This window comes from Lutra lutra, chromosome 11 (genome assembly GCF_902655055.1).
Source record: "Lutra lutra chromosome 11, mLutLut1.2, whole genome shotgun sequence".
Taxonomy (NCBI): domain Eukaryota; kingdom Metazoa; phylum Chordata; class Mammalia; order Carnivora; family Mustelidae; genus Lutra; species Lutra lutra.
In genome coordinates, this window is record NC_062288.1 from 103,409,896 (window position 1) to 103,429,074 (window position 19,179).

The 19,179-nt window shown below is 50.0% G+C and overlaps 1 protein-coding gene across 6 annotated transcripts in view; it reads right to left on the reverse strand.

The window, feature by feature from the left end:
• Nucleotides 1–19,179, reverse strand: part of PRKAG2 (protein kinase AMP-activated non-catalytic subunit gamma 2) — a 247,529-nt gene that overhangs the window by 73,483 nt on the left and 154,867 nt on the right. For all 6 annotated transcript variants that reach the window (XM_047694346.1, XM_047694345.1, XM_047694349.1 and 3 more), the window contains one exon: nt 18,243–18,460. In XM_047694346.1, coding sequence (XP_047550302.1) covers nt 18,243–18,460 — 218 coding nt within the window. The remainder of the gene's footprint in view (nt 1–18,242; nt 18,461–19,179) is intronic.

Here is a 19,179-nt window from a genome sequence, read left to right on the forward strand (position 1 = left end):
CTTTTACTTAATCTCTATTTTTGGAACCGATCTTCCATGAGCAAGTCTTCTTGTGAGAGCAAGCATCTGGGATTTCTGTATATTAACTTTCAAACAAACTGGCAGCCTCATCTTCAGAGATAACCGGTACCTTCGAGCCAGAGTCCCCACGCTCCCATTTCATTTGAAAGTGAGTTTTTCAAGAGGAGCAATAATTAAAAATAGAGGCATTCATCAAAAGAAGCCTTTAAATATAGCAATGAAATCTTTATGGAAGCAAAAGAAAGCCAGTAAAGGACTGTCGACAGGATCACAGGAGCCGCACTGTGTGGCTATAAATATCCTAAACTTCTTGAGGTTACCTGCTTGTTTATCGAAGGCCTCAGCTGGGACATTTTTATTGTCTGGCTTTTAAAACCTGTGGCTTAGCCACAGTATTCTCGGCAGCTTTAGAACTCTCCTAAAAGGAATGCAACTAGAAAATTTGCATTGTTTTCTTCGAATGGCCCTAAATAGTGTTCAGAGTTTCGTTGTTGTTGTTGTTTTTAAGCAATCAATTACAAGATTTATTTTAAAAAAGCTTCGTGATCCCCAGCAACTCGGGGCCTTCCCTCTCCTCTTCCTCCTGGAACCGACAGCAGCAACTGGTCCCGGAGTCCCGGGGCCTGCTGTTGGGTTGGTAGTGAGGGATCCTTGCAAATGAGGCCACGCAGGTTCGGGAGCGGCGGGGAGAACAGGGCGGCAAGGAGGCTCAGGCGGCGTGTGGCAGTTCAGATTTTCAAAGCAGAACAATTATCCAGAGCTGCAGGAAGGCCAACCACTTGCGGTGTCTGGAGTGTGAAGGGGCAGGTTGCCGAGACTTGCCATTTTTCTCCCAAACTTCATCCTTGGTCTGCTGTTGGCGAGTGAGCATACCGGAGGCAGGAAAGGCAGAGAGGCAGGGGAGGAGGAAGAGAAGCATCAAGAAGCTCCAGATCTGGTCCTGCTGTTGTGAATTCACTCGTGAAAATGAAATTATTCCCAAATTTCACCTGAGGAGAGTCACCTGAATTGTCAATATTACTCAAAAAATACGTGAACTGGTGGTTATGTTTTTGTTTTTCTCCTCCTGTGTTGTCTCCATAGACAGTCTTCAGGAAAGAACAGCAACAGTCTTACTCGTAAAGGGGCCAAAGTAAGAGAAATTAGAGTGCGGGTCTCCGGGCGGCCTCACGCCACTGTTTGGGAGGGCACCGGGCCCACGAGCATGCCACCAGGCATCGCTCTCCCCGGCTTCTTCTTTAAAAGGACCCATTAGCGCCTCGCTGATGCTTCCGAGGACCCATGAGCCATGAACCGTAGTCAGTGAACTCTCCCCACAGCTGCACCCAAACACGTGTCACCTTTGAACAGAATGTGTGCAAAGTAGCTCTCTGGGAGAGAAGTCCACAGGCCTTACAGCAGGGCGGCCCCTCTTGGCCTAGAACTTACTCTCTGAGTGGCAGGTCAGCAAGGGGGACAGAGTGTGGGCTCCGGAGTGGAGTGCCTGGGCCTAATCCTGGCTCTCTCACTCAGATGGACATGGTACCGGGTGCCCCGCCCAGCCTTTTGCCCAGAACAAAAGGAAAGGGCGGGGCCCCTTGCTCAAAAATGAAGAATTTCAGGATGACAATAGATAGAGCTTTAAAGCAGGAGGGGGTCCTTGTAAGCACAGGGCAACTGCAGAGGTCACAAGCCCATGGAGCTGGCTGCCTCGGTGTCCCCACCTGAACAATGGGGGTCACGCAGGACCTACCTCATAGGGCTGTGAAGGATATGTGAGCTACAAAGCACTTAGAGCAGCATTCAGCCAGAGCTCAAGACATTATTATCACACGCCCACAGAGCCTCGACTTCAAGTCACACCATCTCAAACGTACTCTCCAAATCTGGCGCAAACCCAGCCAGCTGGTTCTCTGTGATTATGGTGACAGACAAACCCAGTTTTATAAATCTGATTAACGGCAATCTGGCGGAGGACGCTATGCTTTTTGAACCCTGGGATTTTTATCAGGGAATAAAGTCCAATGACCGAAAACCCAGGCTCACCCGGAAGCCTGAGTAGCACCATATTGGGCCTCGCTTTTGTGGATAAGCTAAAAAAAAACCCACTAAGCACATCCTTATTTATCGTGGCCATGGAGAAATACACACGTTGTCTGATGAGTCAAGAGAAACTGGAAATAACTCAAAGTTTAAAACAGATGACCCTACCAGATCTGCCTCCCGACCGTGCGAGAAGACACAGCTTGGTCCACAGGCGACCATCTTAGTCCAGCAACATACTGGGCCAAGCATGAGTCTCTGGAAAGCTAGGATCCGTGACTCAGGGTCTGAGGGAGGGGACGCCATGTCTTGTAAAACATGTGAATCAAGCGGGCATCCACCTTCTCTTTCGTTGTCATTTCCTGCCTTAGGAAGGGGAGGGGATTGGGGTGTCCGGATGGCTCAGTGGGTAGAGCAGGTGACTCTTGAGCTCAGGGTCATGAGTTCAAGCCCCACGCTGGGCTTGAAACCACTTAAAAAAAAAAATTTAAAAAAAGAAAGGAAGGGGAGGTGACCTGGTGATATGGGCCCAAGTGCTCTGATGCAAGTGACATCATGGAATTCAGAAGCCATGTATGGGCAAAGGTGACCAGAGCGTATTATTCATCAGTTGTTACTTCTCTCGGGTAGAGTTCTAAGACTGATGTCAAAGTCAAAACAGGTGCCCAAAACAGGAAAAAAAATGAAAGAAACCAGTCGTGTGGATGGGAGGAAGGTGGATTTGACCTCAAAGCGCACGCCCTTCTCGGTCTGCTGCGGTCCCGGGTGCAAGTCCTGGCTCTGCCCTACGCTGGCTGTGTGCCCGGAACATCCCTCTCTGAGGCTCGTGCCAGTGTGGGCTTCTCCCCTCTGGCGGGTTGCCAATGAGTGACGGCCGCTCTTCATGTGGGGGCTGCGGCTCCGTCAAAGGTAGGTCTCCGGGGGAACCGTGTCTCTACTACTTATGGGTCGCCAAGTCTCAAGCGGATCACTTAATGTTTCCACGACTTGATTCTTAACCTGCACAAGAGAGACGATACTAGCTCCTTTGCTGAGCTGACAGAGCCCTGGCTGGGGGCGGCAAGTCTGGCTCCTAACAGGCATCAACAAGTGTGTTGTGACTGCGTCCCTAATTTCATAATCTGCAAACCAGGCAGGAGAGAGTGACTGTAAGGTGTCGTGAGGACAGGAAGTCAAAGAACCTGCATTTGCGGTAAGAAATCAATGCGCCGAATGCTTATTATTTTAAAGAAGGAATAATAAACTATATTATATTCAAAGAATATATTCAAAGTGGGTAAATTTGTCCGACAGACCCCAGAGCACCTCTTGTCCTATGCATTCTCCAAATCACTGAAGATTGTTTTTAAGACTGAGCGATGACACTTAAAAAATTTTATTTATGTATTTATTTGTGAGAGAGAGATCACAAGCAGAGGGAGTGGCAGGGGGAGGGAGAAGCAGGTTCCCCACTGAGCAAGGAGCCTATGATGCAGGACTCGATCCCAGGACCCTGGGATCATGACCTGAGCTGAAGGCAGACACTTAACTGACCGAGCCACCCAGGCGTCCCTGAAAATGACACTTTCATAAACGATCTGCCACCAAATGTGCCTTATGTCATTGAACATGGGATGAGAACACGTGCAGAAACACTATGAAATAGGATGACTCCAAACCCACGGATGAGGAACGTGTTCTCAGATGATTCTATCTAACCTAGAACCAGTATCACGAAGCATCTAGAACAGTGTGTCATCATCATTCCATCAAGGTTATTTCTGGTGCCGATGACTAAGGGGCTGGTTTATATTACTTTACCTGCTGTGCATTCGTGTTAAGGACCAAAAGGCCCAGGATGGGAGGGCCTCCTAGTCAATTCAGAATGGAACCCGACCTGGAGAAGAGAAGGAGGGGCTACCGATGGTTACAGAATTTCTGGTGCCAGACTGAGCTGTGTGAAGGTCCTCCTTGACTCTCTAAGCGTTGGGGGGATCAGCGATCAACCATGATGCAAACCAACCTGTGGCAGGGCTGTTGGAACGGAAACAAAATGTGACCTTCCTCTACGCACTCAACTAGTCAACAAAACAGATTTGTCAATACAACTCGATCTGCTCACATTTGGTCTCGGTGCCTTACTTAAAAGGCAGTCTCTTTATATTTTTGTTTGGAATGGACCTTCTTTTATTACTTGTGTTTGTGTTATCTAAGCAACGTATCCCATGCTCTGCTTCCATTTCTGCCTCCTAGTTCTCAGAAAAAATAAAAAATGACTTTGCTTTGTGGAGGGGAGCGTGGATACCCCTTTCCAGGGAAGTCAGGCCAACGAGCTCCATGCTGGCAATGCTCTAAGTCCTTGGAGCTACTGACTCTGAGGGCTCTTTGTACTTGCTTTTACCTTCTTATAAACATGCAATAGATGAGTTTCTATGTTGACTTTAGGGCTTTTCCTCTCATATCACACAGATACCATAATAAGAGGGACCCTTGCCTAGGGGCTGCGAACCTAGCGCATAAATTAAATGCCATCTATAGTTTATGCCCAGTGGGCAATAGATGTTTTCTTTAACTGCCCATTTATCAGACTGGGTAAGTGGGTAGGCAGAGTGACAACACAGCCCCATCTATGGACATGTATCCCGGGAGCAGGAGGGGTTACAGACTCCTTCTTGAGCCACTAACACCAGGTCTCTATTTTTGAAGAGAAATTCTTTCCTTCTTTCAGCATGCAGTGCTATACACAGCCTCCTGGGGGGCACACTAGGAGAAATCCTGAATAAATAAGTGTATTTTTTCCAGTAGTGGAAAATTATTTCTGTAATCATTCTCACATTCTGGAAAAAAATAAACTATGCTGATACTACAGCCCGATTCTAGTATCTTCAAATATGGGTACCAAGCACATAAATTTGTATCTGGGGACCCTCCCCCCAAACCAATTGTCAATTGCCAGCCATGGTAAAAGCGAGAGGCCAGAATCAAGTCCAGGAAGAGGGACAGATCTTAAGAATGGGGAAACGTGACAATTCACCTGCTCACCTGACTCCTCAAAGTGGCAGCTGAGTCCCCGTCCAGCAGGCAAATGGCTCTGGAACCTTCCGTGGCCCGCCGGTACTCCAGTGCTATGTACTCAGTTTCTTAAAAGAATCGGACCACTACTGATCAAATCTCATGAAATTGTACTACGTTTTATCCAGATAGCACTACGATCTCAGTCGGACAGCTTTGGGTCTGTTTGCTTATGTTTTTTTGTAACTTTCTTTTTTCTTTTCTTTTTTAAGATTTTAATTTATTCATTTATTTAACAGAGAGAGAGAGAGAGAGAGAGAGATCGAACAAGCAGGGGGAGCAGGGGGAGCAGGCAGAGAGAGAGGGAGAAGCAGACTCCCTGTTCAGCACGGAGCCCGATGCGAGGCTCGATCCCAGGACTCTGGGACCATGACCTGAGCTGAAGGCAGACGTTCAACTGACTGAGCCCGCCGGGCATATGAAGGGCCTCAGGGATGTAAAACGTGTTCTGTAGGCTACAGGTAATTATTTATCGCTTACTGGCTTAGACCATAATTTGAAGAGTATATCGTGTGACCATCAAATTTTATGGTAACAAGACCTTTATAGATGGCATCTTCCCGACAGGAGAACTCTGTAAACTGAAGACAGGGGCCTGATGATCACATCAGCGGAGAGCTCAGGCCTATGTCTGATGCACGTCCGTGGCTACGGCTGCATATGAGGGCACAGCAAAGGCCAAGCAAGATAGACCCAGCACCGTTTAACTGTCTTGGGACGGCAGAATTGTGTGAAGTTTTTATTCCCTTTATGCTTTTCTGTCTATAATCAGAGGAATGTTATTATTGAAAAACTTTCAAATTGTGGTAAAGCAGCATAAAATTTGCCTTCTTGATCATTTTTAAGCGCATGGGTCAGTTGCGTTCAGGACACGCACACAATTGTCCTGCCACCAGTGTCCAGGACTCCCTTCATCCCAGAGGGATGCTATTCCTAAAGGAGATAATCAAAGACTTCTCCAGATGTACCTAATTTTAAAAATTAAACGCAAAGACGGCCAGTGGACCGGCATAATCAGACTAACCCAAGGTAATTGAATAGCCTTACCAATTTGTGGATGAACACAAGATAAGCAATGGGCTTTTAATCTGCTTTTGATACAGTGTACAAGAGGAGCTCATTGGCTGAGGCATAGAGATCATGCTGGAATTTTCTCTGTAGTGCCCTAGAGGTTTGTTACTGAACCCCCTCTACTCGTGCCCGTGATGAGCAGATGTCTTTGTACTCAGGACTCCACACAACTGTGCTCTAGGGTTCTGTGCTCAGCAGCAAAGACCACACATGGCCTCCTGAAGCGGGTGGAGCACGGGAGGGCGTCTGGGTAGTCACTCATTAACAGGTTACACAGTCTTGGCACCTGCGGTGGGAGGCCTGTCCTAAACTTTTCCACCATTCCAGCAGCTAATTTCTACAGAGTCATTAAGCAACCCTCTTAATACCGCTATTAGGGTCTGTGTCACCGGTTTACCAGCAACACTTCTCCAGCCACAGTGAATGCTTTCCCGAGTGCTGTGGGTTAGAGCACAATCCTGGTTCCGAGCTGAAGGAATTCTCATCTAAATGCAAATCAAGACAAGCCCGTCTCGAATGCAGGAGCAGGTACAGTAATTTTTCCCCATCTAATGTTCAGTGCGCCCCCCATGCATTTCATGCAGCTCTGCTGGTAAGAAGTATCCCTCATTAGAATGGAATTCTGTTTGCTTTCTTCGCTGCACCAGCTGCGCTAGAGGTAAAGGTGTTCGGAGTCTTGATTTCTTTTGATTTAATGCACGGCACATAAAAGGGACAAGGAGAATCATTTTCTGAACCTCTGCTTCTCCGCTCCAGACTTACATATCCAGGCCCCTGGATGCCTCTATCTGATGTCCCAGAAGAATCAAAGAAAGTGTGGTGCAAACAGAGTTAACTTTCATCCCAAGATCTACTTCCCCTCCCAGTTTAAGGACACTGTATTCAACGTTTTGTGCCAGAAACCGGAGTCGCCGGAGCCTCCTCCCACAGGCCATGTCCCTGGGTCTCACCCAGGCCAGCCGACTTTATCCACTGCATGGCTTTGTAACGAACCCCTTCCCCTAAGTCTTCACTCCTGTGGCCTTAATTCAGCCCTTTGTTGTGTCTCCCTGGACTATTGTTGTCCTTTCTTTACGGCTCTGCTCCTTGGTCTTCTGGAGGCTTCCTCTGGCCTCTCGCCTGTCCTTGGAGTAACCCTTCTATGAACACGCATGGCTGTAGGGCACCTGGGTGGCTCAGTTGGTGAAGCGTCCGGCTCTTGGTTTCAGCTCAGGACACCATCTGAGGGTCAGGAGATCGAGCCCCGTGTTGGGCTCCCTGCTCAGTGCAGAGGCTGCCTGAGAGTCTCTCTCTCCGTCTCCCTCCGTCTCTCCTCCTCCCCCAGCTTGTGTGCTCACGCTCTCTCTCTCACATTCTGTCTGTCTCAAATAAATAAATAAATAAATAAAATCCTTGGGGGAAAAAAGCACAGCTGACCAACTCATTCCTCGAAACCGCTGCCCAGGTAGGCAGTGAAGACTTCACAAGAAGCCCCTTTGTGCTCTTAACTCAAATTTGCATCCTTTCCTCACTCAAGGAGAACAACAGGCCCAACAAAGGGCCTTCACCTGAAACTTACATGACCCCCAATCTCCTCAATCCAGTCCAAAAGCAGACTGCATGACGTCACAGTGCTCGGAGGGTAAGGAGAAGGCAGACTGCCTCAGTCTCAACCCTACAGGACTACCTGCCAGTTTGTCAGCCTGAGGGGCAGCCGCCCTGCAGGGCCGCGGCGAGGGGCGGGGCAGGCCCGATGACCGACTTCTCTCGTGCTCTCTGGTGGGACCGGTGCTGTGCCCTTGGCGGGGCGGGGCTCTCCTGCTGGCCTCCTTGCCTTCCTGGGGACTGGACTCACCCTGACGCTTTGTGTGGGACATCCTATTAATTAATGATATGCAGGAAAGGGAGGCTCTGGAAAAGATTAGTCAGGAGCTGGCAGGTTTTTTTCCTGAAAAAAGGCCAGATGATAAATACTGTGTGTTTTGCAGGCCATCTGGTCTCTATTGCAACGACTCACCTCTGCGGCTGTGGTGTGAATGCAGCCAGAGACGATGCAGAAGCGAAAGGGGGTGGTTGTGTATTCGTAAAAGGTGAATTACAGAAAGAGATGATGGGCCAGGCTTGGCCCTGGGCTGGCCCTTGAATGAGGCATATGTGCGCTAAGATGCTGCGTCAGCGTGCCATGGGTGGGCTGAGAAGCCTGGACTTCTCTAGAGGCCGTAGGAAATCACACCAGGGACACGGGCTTTGGAGCCCCATTTCCTTGGTTCAAGACTCGACTTCAGTGTTTGCTAGCAATGGAGCTTTGAGAACCTTACACACATGCTCTCTGTTGGTCCTCACCTAAAGCCTGCATCTTTGGAGGATGGAGGGGTGGGTAGAGATGGTGGAAGTTTCTGGAACTTATACCTCCCTCCATCAGGGTTCACATGCTCAGGCCACGCCCATCTTTGAGAGAAATGCCCTCTGGCTCCCCGCCAGCCCTGGCCCTCACTTATGGCTCCTCTTCACTCCAAACTTCTTGACAAAGCTGCCTCTGTCTACCCTCGTCACCGCGCAGTCACCTTGTGGTCCCTGGAAGGCTGGCTTCTGCCCTGAGCTTACAGACAGCCACAATCAAGATGATTTCTTCCACAAGCGATACACCTAGTCCAGGCCCATTGCATGGTTGGGCAGCGTTCTTGACAATGCCCACCCGAGGAAGGGAAAAGCTAATTGCGATGTATTCCTCCTCCAGCAGAGGCGCTCTCTGTAGGCCACCCTGAGAAACTCCAATGAGCCTCCCAACTCCACGGGACACCAATATTTCAACCACTGCTTTCTCCAGGGTTGCTCCTTTTGGGTGGACAAGTTCAAAGTGAATCTTAAAGCGGTTGCTGTCATGATGGCACATTTCACCAATAGAAGACTTGGCTCTATCAACCAAGACAGCAAAATAACTCACTCTGTGAAATTTACATGTCCACCCTTCATCACAATGATGCTGAGTGCATATCCCCCATCTGTTAGCCTGTGGCCCATGAGGGAAGAGGTGGAGGGTCCCCCCCACCCCCCGCCAGCTGCTTTAGCTCTGGGGGTCCTGCCTCCAAGAGACGTGCCCTTGCTGTGACTCTTGACACAGAAATGCTCTCAAACATCCCCAGCACTCGGTGCCTAGCCCATTGCCTGGCAAATGATGGCATCTTAGGAAACAACCATTGAATGAGTCATTTCCCTCATGGGTTGTAGGGGAGGTGACAGAGGTAGGGCATTTGTCCAATTAAAGAAAAATCAAGGTAAAAAGATTCAACATCCTCTCTTGGAGCTCAGCTACCCTGGGGAACAGAATCAATAAGAATCCCACAGACCCAGACCAAGCGCTCAGCCAAGTACATCTCTCTTATTTGGGCTCTGCCTTCTCTCTGCTTGCGGAGTCACGATCCTGCCAGTGCAGGGACCCAGGAAGGATGCCAATTATAATACCTTCTTTTGACAGCTGGGAGGATAGATATTCCCTGCCTGCCTCTTCAACACACTGGCAACACTTGTGTAAGCAACGGCTCTCATGATAACCAATCCCCTTATGAATCAGTTCTCGCTGGCGCTCCCACTCCTCGACCCTATGTGAATTTTTCCCAAACTATTTTTACCATATCTAATCTGCTGTGAGTAATGGACTCTGGAACTGTTAGTTTGCCGTTTCTGGGCAGATGGCCTTAACACCAAGACCTTATTAGGTTGTAATTTGATATTTCAAATGGCAAATAGGAATATAAGAAACCAAATAGTGCCTATAAAATCTTATCTATTCCTTAATGTCAAGTGATTTGAAATATTTTTAGATTTTTAGAGTGCTTTCCTATCTTAAAAAATAAAAAAGGTAATTATTCCAAGTAACTAATTTGGAAATTATTCCAAATAATAGTTATTCCAAATAACTAGCCTTCTTGTAAGGCTTGTTGGTGACTTCCTTCCAAATATTCACACTAGAAAAAGCAGGGATCTTGGGGACTGATTCACTGACAAGACAGCCAATTTTTATTTATTTTTTTAAAGGTTATATTTACTTATTTTTATTTTATTTTTTATAAACATATAATATATTTTTATCCCCAGGGGTACAGGTCTGTGAATCACCAGGTTTACACACTTCACAGCACTCACCATAGCACATACCCTCCCCAATGTCCATAACCCCACCCTCCGTCCCAACCCCCCTCCCCCCATCAACCCTCAGTTTGTTTTGTGAGATTAAGAGTCACTTATGGTTTGTCTCCCTCCCGATCCCATCTTGTTTCATTTACTCTTCTCCTACCCCCTTAACCCCCCATGTTGCATCTCCTCTCCCTCATATCAGGGAGATCATAGGATAGTTGTCTTTCTCCGATTGACTTATTTCGCTAAGCATGATGCCCTCTAGTTCTATCCACGTCGTCGCAAATGGCAAGATATATTTACTTATTTGACAGAGAGAGAGATCACAAGTAGGCAGAGAGGCATGCAGAGAGAGAGGGGGAAGCAGGCTCCCCGCTGAGCAGAGAGCCCGATGCGGGGGCTCGATCCCAGGACCCTGAGACCATGACCCGAGCCAAAGGCAGAGCTTTAACCCACTGAGCCACCCACCAGGACAGTCAATTTTTAAAAAGAACCCCAAACTTCTGAGTTTATTATCTCCCCAAATACATGACAAAACAGCTACTAGTTATCTTTTGAGATGTAACAGACAACCCTAAAACTCAGTGCCTTAAGAGAGTAATGGTAATTTATTATCTGTGATGCACTGAACTGTGTCCCCCCACCACCGCCCCACCTCCAAATTCATAGGCTGAAGCCCTCGACGCCCAGTGTGACTGTGTTAGGGGACACGACCTTTAAGGAAGTGACTAAGGTTATGTGAGGTGATAGGGTGGGGCCCTAATCCAATAGGACTGGTGTCCTCAGAAGAGGAGGAAGAGACCCCAGGGATTTGTGTGCACAGAGGAAAGACCACATGAGGACACAGTGGGAAGGTGGCATCTGTAGCTAAGGAGGCCTCTGGATCCTGCCAACACCCTGATCCTGGACTTCTGGCTCCCAGAACTATAAGAAATAAGTTTCTTTCTTTTTTTTTTTTTTTTTGTAAATATGTTTTCATATTCATTTATGAGGGAGAGAGCATGCAAGCACAAGCAGGAAGCACCGTGGAGGAGAGGGAGAAGCAGACTCCTCGCTGAGCAGGGAGCCCTATGTGGGGTTCGATCCCAGGACCCCAAGATCATGACCTGAGCCGAAGACAGACGCTTAATCGACTGAGGCACCAAGGGCCCTGAGAAATGAATTTCTGTTAAGACCGCTAGTCTGTGACATTTTGTTAGAGTAGCTGCAGCAGAATAATACATTATTTCTTATGGCTTCTGTGGGTCAGGAATTCATGAGCCGTTCAGACGGGTGCTCCTGGGTCTCTGGTATTGGCTGGGGCTACAGTATCATTTGAAGAATAGGCTGGGGCTGGGATTCAGCTCCGTGCTGGCTCACTCCCACAGCCGGGGAATTGGTGACAGTGTTGGTTGGGGCCTTAGTTCCTCTCACCCTGGGCCTAATAAAACCTTTTTCATGCATCCCCAACCAACCATCCTGAACCCTTTTCTTCAGTTTAGTTATATTTTAAGTACATCATAAGAAGGAATATGATACCCTTTATTTTCACCTGTCAGAATTTGGGGATCATAAACTGAAAGAATAAAGTAGAGACTGTAAATAGGTCTGTGGTTAGAGGTTGTGATGTACCACTCAGATCCCCTTTCGGAAGTGAAGGATTCCTCCAACCCCCCGCCCAGCTATTGAGACTCTGCCAAGTGATGGACTCAACTAATTAGCCAGCACTGCCCTTGGCTGAGGAGAGTTGGCTTGGCCACGGTGAACGCCCTTCCAGGAGAGCTGCCATCGTAATAACTGGTTGATGCCAGGGTAGAAGGGCCTGGCTTCCTTCGCCCCAACTTGGGACAAGTCTGGGGAGCCGCCCCAGTTTTAGTGCTCCCTGGGGGTTGGCAGAGGACTGGGTCGAGACAGCGCTGCCTGGCGGCTTCTCCCTCAGGCCCACCTCCCTCCTTCCTTTCTCCCTCAGGCCTGACCCTCAGAAGGCTTCCGAATGAACACCCTGCGCGTTCATTTCTGTCTGGAGTCTGCTTCTCAGGGAACACACACGGCAGCAGCCACCTTTTCAGGGAAATATTCTCGAAAGAGTTCAGTAAGACTCCTCAGGCAGGGGTAAATGAACCTCTCCACTCCAGTGTGTGGCGTCCGGCTGCAGGCCCCGCTGTTGAAATCAAGTGATAAGGCGTGTGGTAGATCTCAGAACTGGCCCACACCAGTCACCTCCTCCTGCAGCGGGGCTCTTTGCAGGGGGCTTTGTCACTCCAGCTTCATCCTGTTGGCCGAAGCAAGGAGAAAACCCAGTCTGGCTCCAAGGGGAGAGGAAAGAGATTCTACCTCGGGTAAGAGTCAGGATGCTGGTTCTGAGCCTGGACCTCAGGAAGACTTGCCCCCGTGCCTCCTGGAATCGTGCTATTGTCATAAGAACTAGTCTGGGACAGCCTCTGCCGGGGGAGGGGAGACCACACGGAGCTGAGGTGAGACATTCCAGCTGAGGCCTCTCGAGGCCGACCCGCCGCCAAGTAACCTGGTAAGCGAGCGCAGACATGTGAGCGAGCACGGCCAGGACCGGAACGGCCAGCCCGCGTGGACGGCCCGCAGGATGGCGAGCTCAAGACACGGCTGCCGTCTTAAGTTTTGGGGAGTTTGTTATGTGGCGATGGAGGCACAGCTACAATACAGGAACCGACCATGCCAGAGAACCCGGGCCTCAGCCGGAGCCTTGGGGTCCCTGTCACCGGCCCAGGGGCCGCTGCTGGGGGCTCAACCCCACAACCTTCTTCTAGGATTGTCCTTGGGTGACAGGTGCCATCCCAGCGGGAGGTGAATTTCCCTCAGCCCAGGGCACCCCCACACTAATGGCTGCTTGGTGTGAGGGGAGGAAGGCCAGCCTTCTTGCCTCCAGGCAGGGCAAACTCTGGCACAGTTTACACTCCAGAGCTCCCCTGTCATCAGGCGGAGGCTACGTCTCATCCCAAATCACACGCTCACCTTCCTTCTTTCCTCCCCCTGCACCTACGGGCTTATTCTGAGCACTCTGTACTCAGCCAACAGACGTGCAGCCCAAACCCTACCCCAGATCCCGCTTCTAGGGTCTCTGACCCAAGATGTAGGTCAAGAGCGAAATTCCTAGAAGAGAAAGGGGAGGAGCACGGGAATGACTGTTGTGGAAAGCGAACCAGAAAAGTACTGATCCCTCTGATACCTTCACGTCGAGTCTTGAGCACAACAGAAGATGACTCTTCCCCTGGTCTAGAACAAACATCTCCCACCATCCAAGGACTCTTACCCATTTCCTTGACAAGAGCAGAATGCAAGGCTTGCCTTCTCCCTTCAGTCTCTTCCTGCTTCCTTCTTACTAACCCTGTCCTGATTAGTGTTGAAACCTGTTCCCATCTATAGGAAGAAACCATCACCTCCACCTAACAGCAACAGCCCTGTCCCTTTCCCTGCAAAGTCAGGATTCTCGAGCAATCTGCTCTAGAGATCCCCATCTCTTTCCTCTCCACCATCCAGCCCACGTTCCACGGCTTCTGCGCTCGACCACAGTATTCCTGCCAAAGCTATCAGGGCCAACCTCAGTCCTTACATCGCAGGCCACCCTGCTGCACCTGATGTCACGGGTCCCTCCCTCTGAATGTGCGAGCCACCATGAAACATGTTCCTTTTGCCACTGTGTTTGCCTGGTTTTCCACCTAATTTCAAGGCAATCCAGAATCCTCTTCCTTCATTTGTGCCCTAAATGTCCGCGTGTTTCTGGCTCTCTTCTCACTACCACATATTTTTCTGGACGATTTCATCTACGATCATGGCATAAATTACCGTTCATATCCTGACGATTTTCAATCTTAATTTGTGGCTCCAGACGCACATACCCAACTGCGCTTTGGATACCTCCTCTGGAACGTTCCACAGGCACCTACCACCAGCACCTGAACACACACGTGTGTGGGTGCTTATGCACACCCGCACACCCCACACGGGCTCACACGCACACCCGCACATCCCACACAGGCTCTCTCTCTCTCACACACACACACACACACACACACACACACACACCCATAACTGGCTCTTCTTCCCTCCCCATTCCCTAGCCCAGCAAATGCAACTACCATTCATCTAGTTTCCTGAGGCGAAACTTCTGGAATCATCCTTGACTGTTCTCTATCAATCACGGCATTCCAAATTCCTCTCAATTCAACCTCTTAAATGCTCTTTACTTCTTCGCACTGGTCACTCCGTTCTACCGTCGGCTACCACCAGGCCCAGATAATTTCACACCGTGTCTCGTCTGAGCTCCGGTCCTACTCATATCCAATCTCGTTTCCACACCCATCCAGACAGAGCATCATAAAATGCAAAGCTGGTTATCGCTCTCTACTGGGAAAAAAATGTCTACTTCCTCTGGGACTGGCTCTTCCGCTCAGCCAGACTGGGCTGGCCGTGTTCTCCCATCCTAACCACCCAGGTTTCACCAAACTCCATTGAGGTTATTAACCTGCCTGCATCCCCCAGAGAGACAAACCCCCTCCTCTGTTCAGCTGGCCATTAGCTATTTTTTAAGCCTTCCCATGCATAGTGCGCCATTAATCAAGTAGTGACGAGGACAAACATGTCTCTTCCTCACATGGTTGTCACCCGCTCGCCCTCTCTGAGCAGTTCCTGACACACAGCAGTTGTGAGTCTTTGCTGAGTAAATAAATGAGTACTTTCGACCAAAGATGAACTAATTACCCTTATCCCCATTCCAATTTTAGAAGAAGACTCACGAGAACACATTTTTTATAAAAGTGAGCTTTGGGCTCAATGTTCACAGAAAGCATCTTTTTGTTCCAAAGGACAGAGACAAATTATATCTAAATATTTTCAAGCTGAAACGATTTCTAGTCTTTAAGAAATCACATTTCTCCGGTGAAGATCGTGTCGGTAGCCAAGTTCATGAAATCAGCCAAGCTCTTGAGGAACTTAGCACATCGCTTACAGACGATCGGCATAGTCTAATGACAAAGAAGTGAACTTTGTATGAAGTTGAAATGACCACCAGCCCTCCAGCAAAGTGGACAGTCCAGGCCCCGATGGCTGCAGAGGCCATGACAGGGCCCCCTGGAACGCCTCGGGTGATAAAGCTGACCGGAGGGGTCAGGCCTGTCTGAGGTCGGGGAGCCCCTGGGGACACTGTCTTCCGATTTTGAAATGTATCCCTGCAGAGTGTAAGTGGGGAACCTCACCCTGATTTCTTGAAGTCTGAACTATATGAACATTGTAGTCCTGTCTGGATCACTTTTTTAAAAAATTGTAGTAAAAAATTATACATAATATAAAATTTACCATTTTAACCATTTTTAAGTGTACGATTCGGTGATATTGGGTATATTCACGCCATCACCCTCAACATCTTCAGAACTTTTTCATCTTCCCGAATCAAAACTCTTCCTCCACTGAACGACGACTCCCCAGTTAACCCTGTTCGGCCCCTGCCGCCCACCCTTCTATTTTCTGTGTCTATGAATCTGACCACCCTGGTGTCCTCAGACACCTGGGATCACCCGGATTCGTCCTTATACGACTGGCTTATTTTGCTCCATGTAATGTCCCCAGGGACCGTCCACACTGCAGCACGTGTCAGGATGTCCTCCCTTTTTAAGCCCAAGTAAGAGCCCATGTACGGAATGACCACCCCTTGGTCCTCCCCTCAGGACACTTGGAAGGTCCCTGAAATGTCACCGAGATGTCATACTCAGTGTCGGCCGCGTGTGTGGGATCGCAGGCCCTGACCAGGGCCCATGGCATGTCCGTTGCTGAGTGTGGGACACAGCTGAGGACACAGGCACTCTGGCCCCAGAACCACCTCAGAAATCCCGGAAGGACACAGGCTTCTGAGTCGTGGGAGGTTTAAACAGCTGAGAACACCACTTCCCAGTCGCCATCGTCAGAGGGAAAACTGACTTTGGACGGACAGCACTCTCTGGATTCTCTGTTCTTTAAACCGGGAAAGGCCAGGAACAAACTTCTGCCGTCACGGACAACTGATGTCACCATCACTTCCAGTGATCTAAACCCTGAAGAACGGTTTTCGCTGCAAGTTGGTGTCTCTTCCTAAATGGGCTTATTCTACCAAGTATCACTCATCAATGAGAAGAAGCCAGTATCCTGAGACTTTCACATCTCCCTTGCCCTTGGAAGCCCCTGTGCTGGTCACCTCCCTCTTCCGTCGTCCCCGCCGCTTCCAGCCCCCACAGGCTCCTTCTGTCCCAGACGGCCTAGTCCATAGGCTTCTGGGTAGGTCTGTCCCAAGGCTGGAGGGAGGAAGTGGCGGAGACACCAGGATTTTTATCTCCCTCAAAGGGCATCTCTGGCCAGTGGCTGCTTCTCTGTAGCCTCAGCCGGGCAGATGCACAGGGTTCGACTCCCCTCGGACGGACTCTGGAAACCCCGCCGCCTCTCATGGCCCCTCCAGCCCTAGGGGAGTAGTCGCTTCCTGCTTTTGACAATCTGGGTCGCCTCACTGTTCCCTTTTTAGATTCTTTTTTGTTCCATTACCTGTATAACCAAGCCTCTTTTTGAAACGCCCGGGAGAGCCTTTCTAGATCTTCTCTTATTCCCACTCAAGTCATGGCAACTTTTCTTCTCTGGAAACCTTTCCCTTCACCTCCTCCTCAGTCCAACCCCACCAGTGACGCAAGGCCCAGCTTCCTGGGCGGCCCGCACCAGACCACTGTGCTTCCCTTCCCCGCCTCCTCTAGCGCAGACCCCCATCCCCCCACAACCTCCTTTCTGCTTTGACTTAACTCTTCCATCTGAGTGTCACCCTGTTCCCAGTAAGACAGGAAGTCCCAGAAGGCAGGAACAACACTTGCATCTGGTCCCTCAGCACCTCAGACAACACTCTGTGAAGCCTACATCTCATAAAGGAATCGCTGAAGGAACGAGGAGGACAGCGCTGGTGTGTCCCCTGCGTGACAAACATGCCTTCTTGCTCTCCAAAGATAACAACGCTTGTGGTCGGACAGTGTCTGATGGTGAGGTCTTAGCGTCTGAGGCCTGTGACCGAGACCTCGTTTGGCAATAAGGTGTCTGCGGACGTGATCGAGTGCAGACGAGGTTGCATGGGAGCAGGCTGGGTCCTGACCCGACACGAGTGCTGTCCTCATAAGAAGAGGACATCGGGACGCCTGGGGGGCTCAGTTGGTTAAGCAGCTGCCTTCGGCTCAGGTCATGATCCCAGCATCCTGGGTTCGAGTCCCACATCGGGCTCCTTGCTTGGCGGGGAGCCTGCTTCTCCCTCTGCCTCTGCCTGCCATTCTGTCTGCCTGTGCTCGCTCGCGCTCCTCTCTCTCTGACAAATAAATAAAATCTTAAAAAAAAAAAAAAAAAAAAAGAGGACATCGTGGACACACAGATGCGGGCCCACGACCACGTGAGGACAGAGGCAGAGACCGGAGCGAGGCTGCTACAAGCCAAGGATCGCCTGGGGCTTCCAGAAGCCGGAAGAGCCAGGGAAGGATCGTCCCCGCTAGAGACTTCGCGGGGAGCACGGTCCTGCCCAAACCAGGACTTCAGACCTCCAGCCTCTGGAGCTATGAGGCAGTAGTTTCTGGGTCTTTTAAGCCCCCTGGTTCACGCCACCTCGTTCCAGCAGCCCCAGGGATCCACCACAGCCACCGGACCCCACAGTCCCAACCACATCAATGGGCTTCAGGGACATGGTTCTCTCGGATCCCAATCCAGAAAAATTCAAATAAAGCTTTTAGTGACGGGCATCTTAAAAGAGGCCAAGGCAAGACATAATTTCTGGTCAGGGTCCAGACGCTACCACTTTCTGTGTAGTTTCCCTTTGCCTTGCGGCGCCCTCAGTCTTTCTTCCTCAGCCCGGGACTCGTGACAAAACACACCCAACGCGTCAGGGGGGCGCAGTGTCGTCTTCCGCTTCCCGCCCACCCCCCAATGCCTGGAGGCCCGGGGCCGCAGGACGAGGCCAGACTTACGGTTCTCGGGGAGGCATGGTGTGTCGGCGAGGCCGCTGGAGGCCTGGCGGTGCCCTGGAAGGAGGACGGGCAGTACCTCTGGCCTGTGTCCGGAGGGGAAGACGAGGTGTAGATACGATTTTCCAGTCGCTCGGGCTCTTGCTTGTAGGACTCGAGAGGAAAGGTGTGCTGCTTGACCACCTGGGTGGGTGTCGACGGAGAGGACGAGAGGCCGGAAGCTGAGGAGGAGACCGGAGAGCGCTGTCAGAAGTCTGGCCAAGGCAGAGGAAGGCCGGGAATGCTCTTCCTCAAATGGCAAGGGTCTGCGTTATTAAATTCTGAATGTCGGGGACAAGTCTGTTTGTATCTATATCCGTTCCTGTGTTGCGTCCCCCAAATAGCTGGGTTGAAATCTTAACCCCCAGCACCTGTGAGGATTTGGAAATAGGGTCTTTGCACACGTCATCGAGTTTAAATGAGGTCACATTGGAGTCAGCCTGGCTCTTAACTCAGTGAGACCAGGGTCCTTATAAGGGGAGACATGGACACCTAGACCATCCTCAGAGGAGAAGCCATGTCACACGGAGCGACGCATCTATGGGCCAAGGAGAAAGTCAGAAGCCAGCAGCAGGGAAGGACTTTCCAGGGTCTCAGAGGGAGCACAGCCCGGCTGACACCTTGGCCTCAGACCTCTAACCTCTTAAATGGGAGAGAACAAGCTTCCCTTGTTTTAGGCCACCTGGCGGGAGGTACTTCGTTATGGCAGCTCTAGAAAACTCATTGAGTCAAGCTATTGGACATTGATTTGTTTACCAAGAGAAGCAGAATCTGGATTTGGGTCTGGTGTCTCACATTGATGGAAAACTAAACTTTTTGTTTTAAATTTGGAATTTAAAAATTTTAAGCCATGGGACTCAAAGCAAAGACGACAGTACCAAGGGCTACCTACTTGCTATTC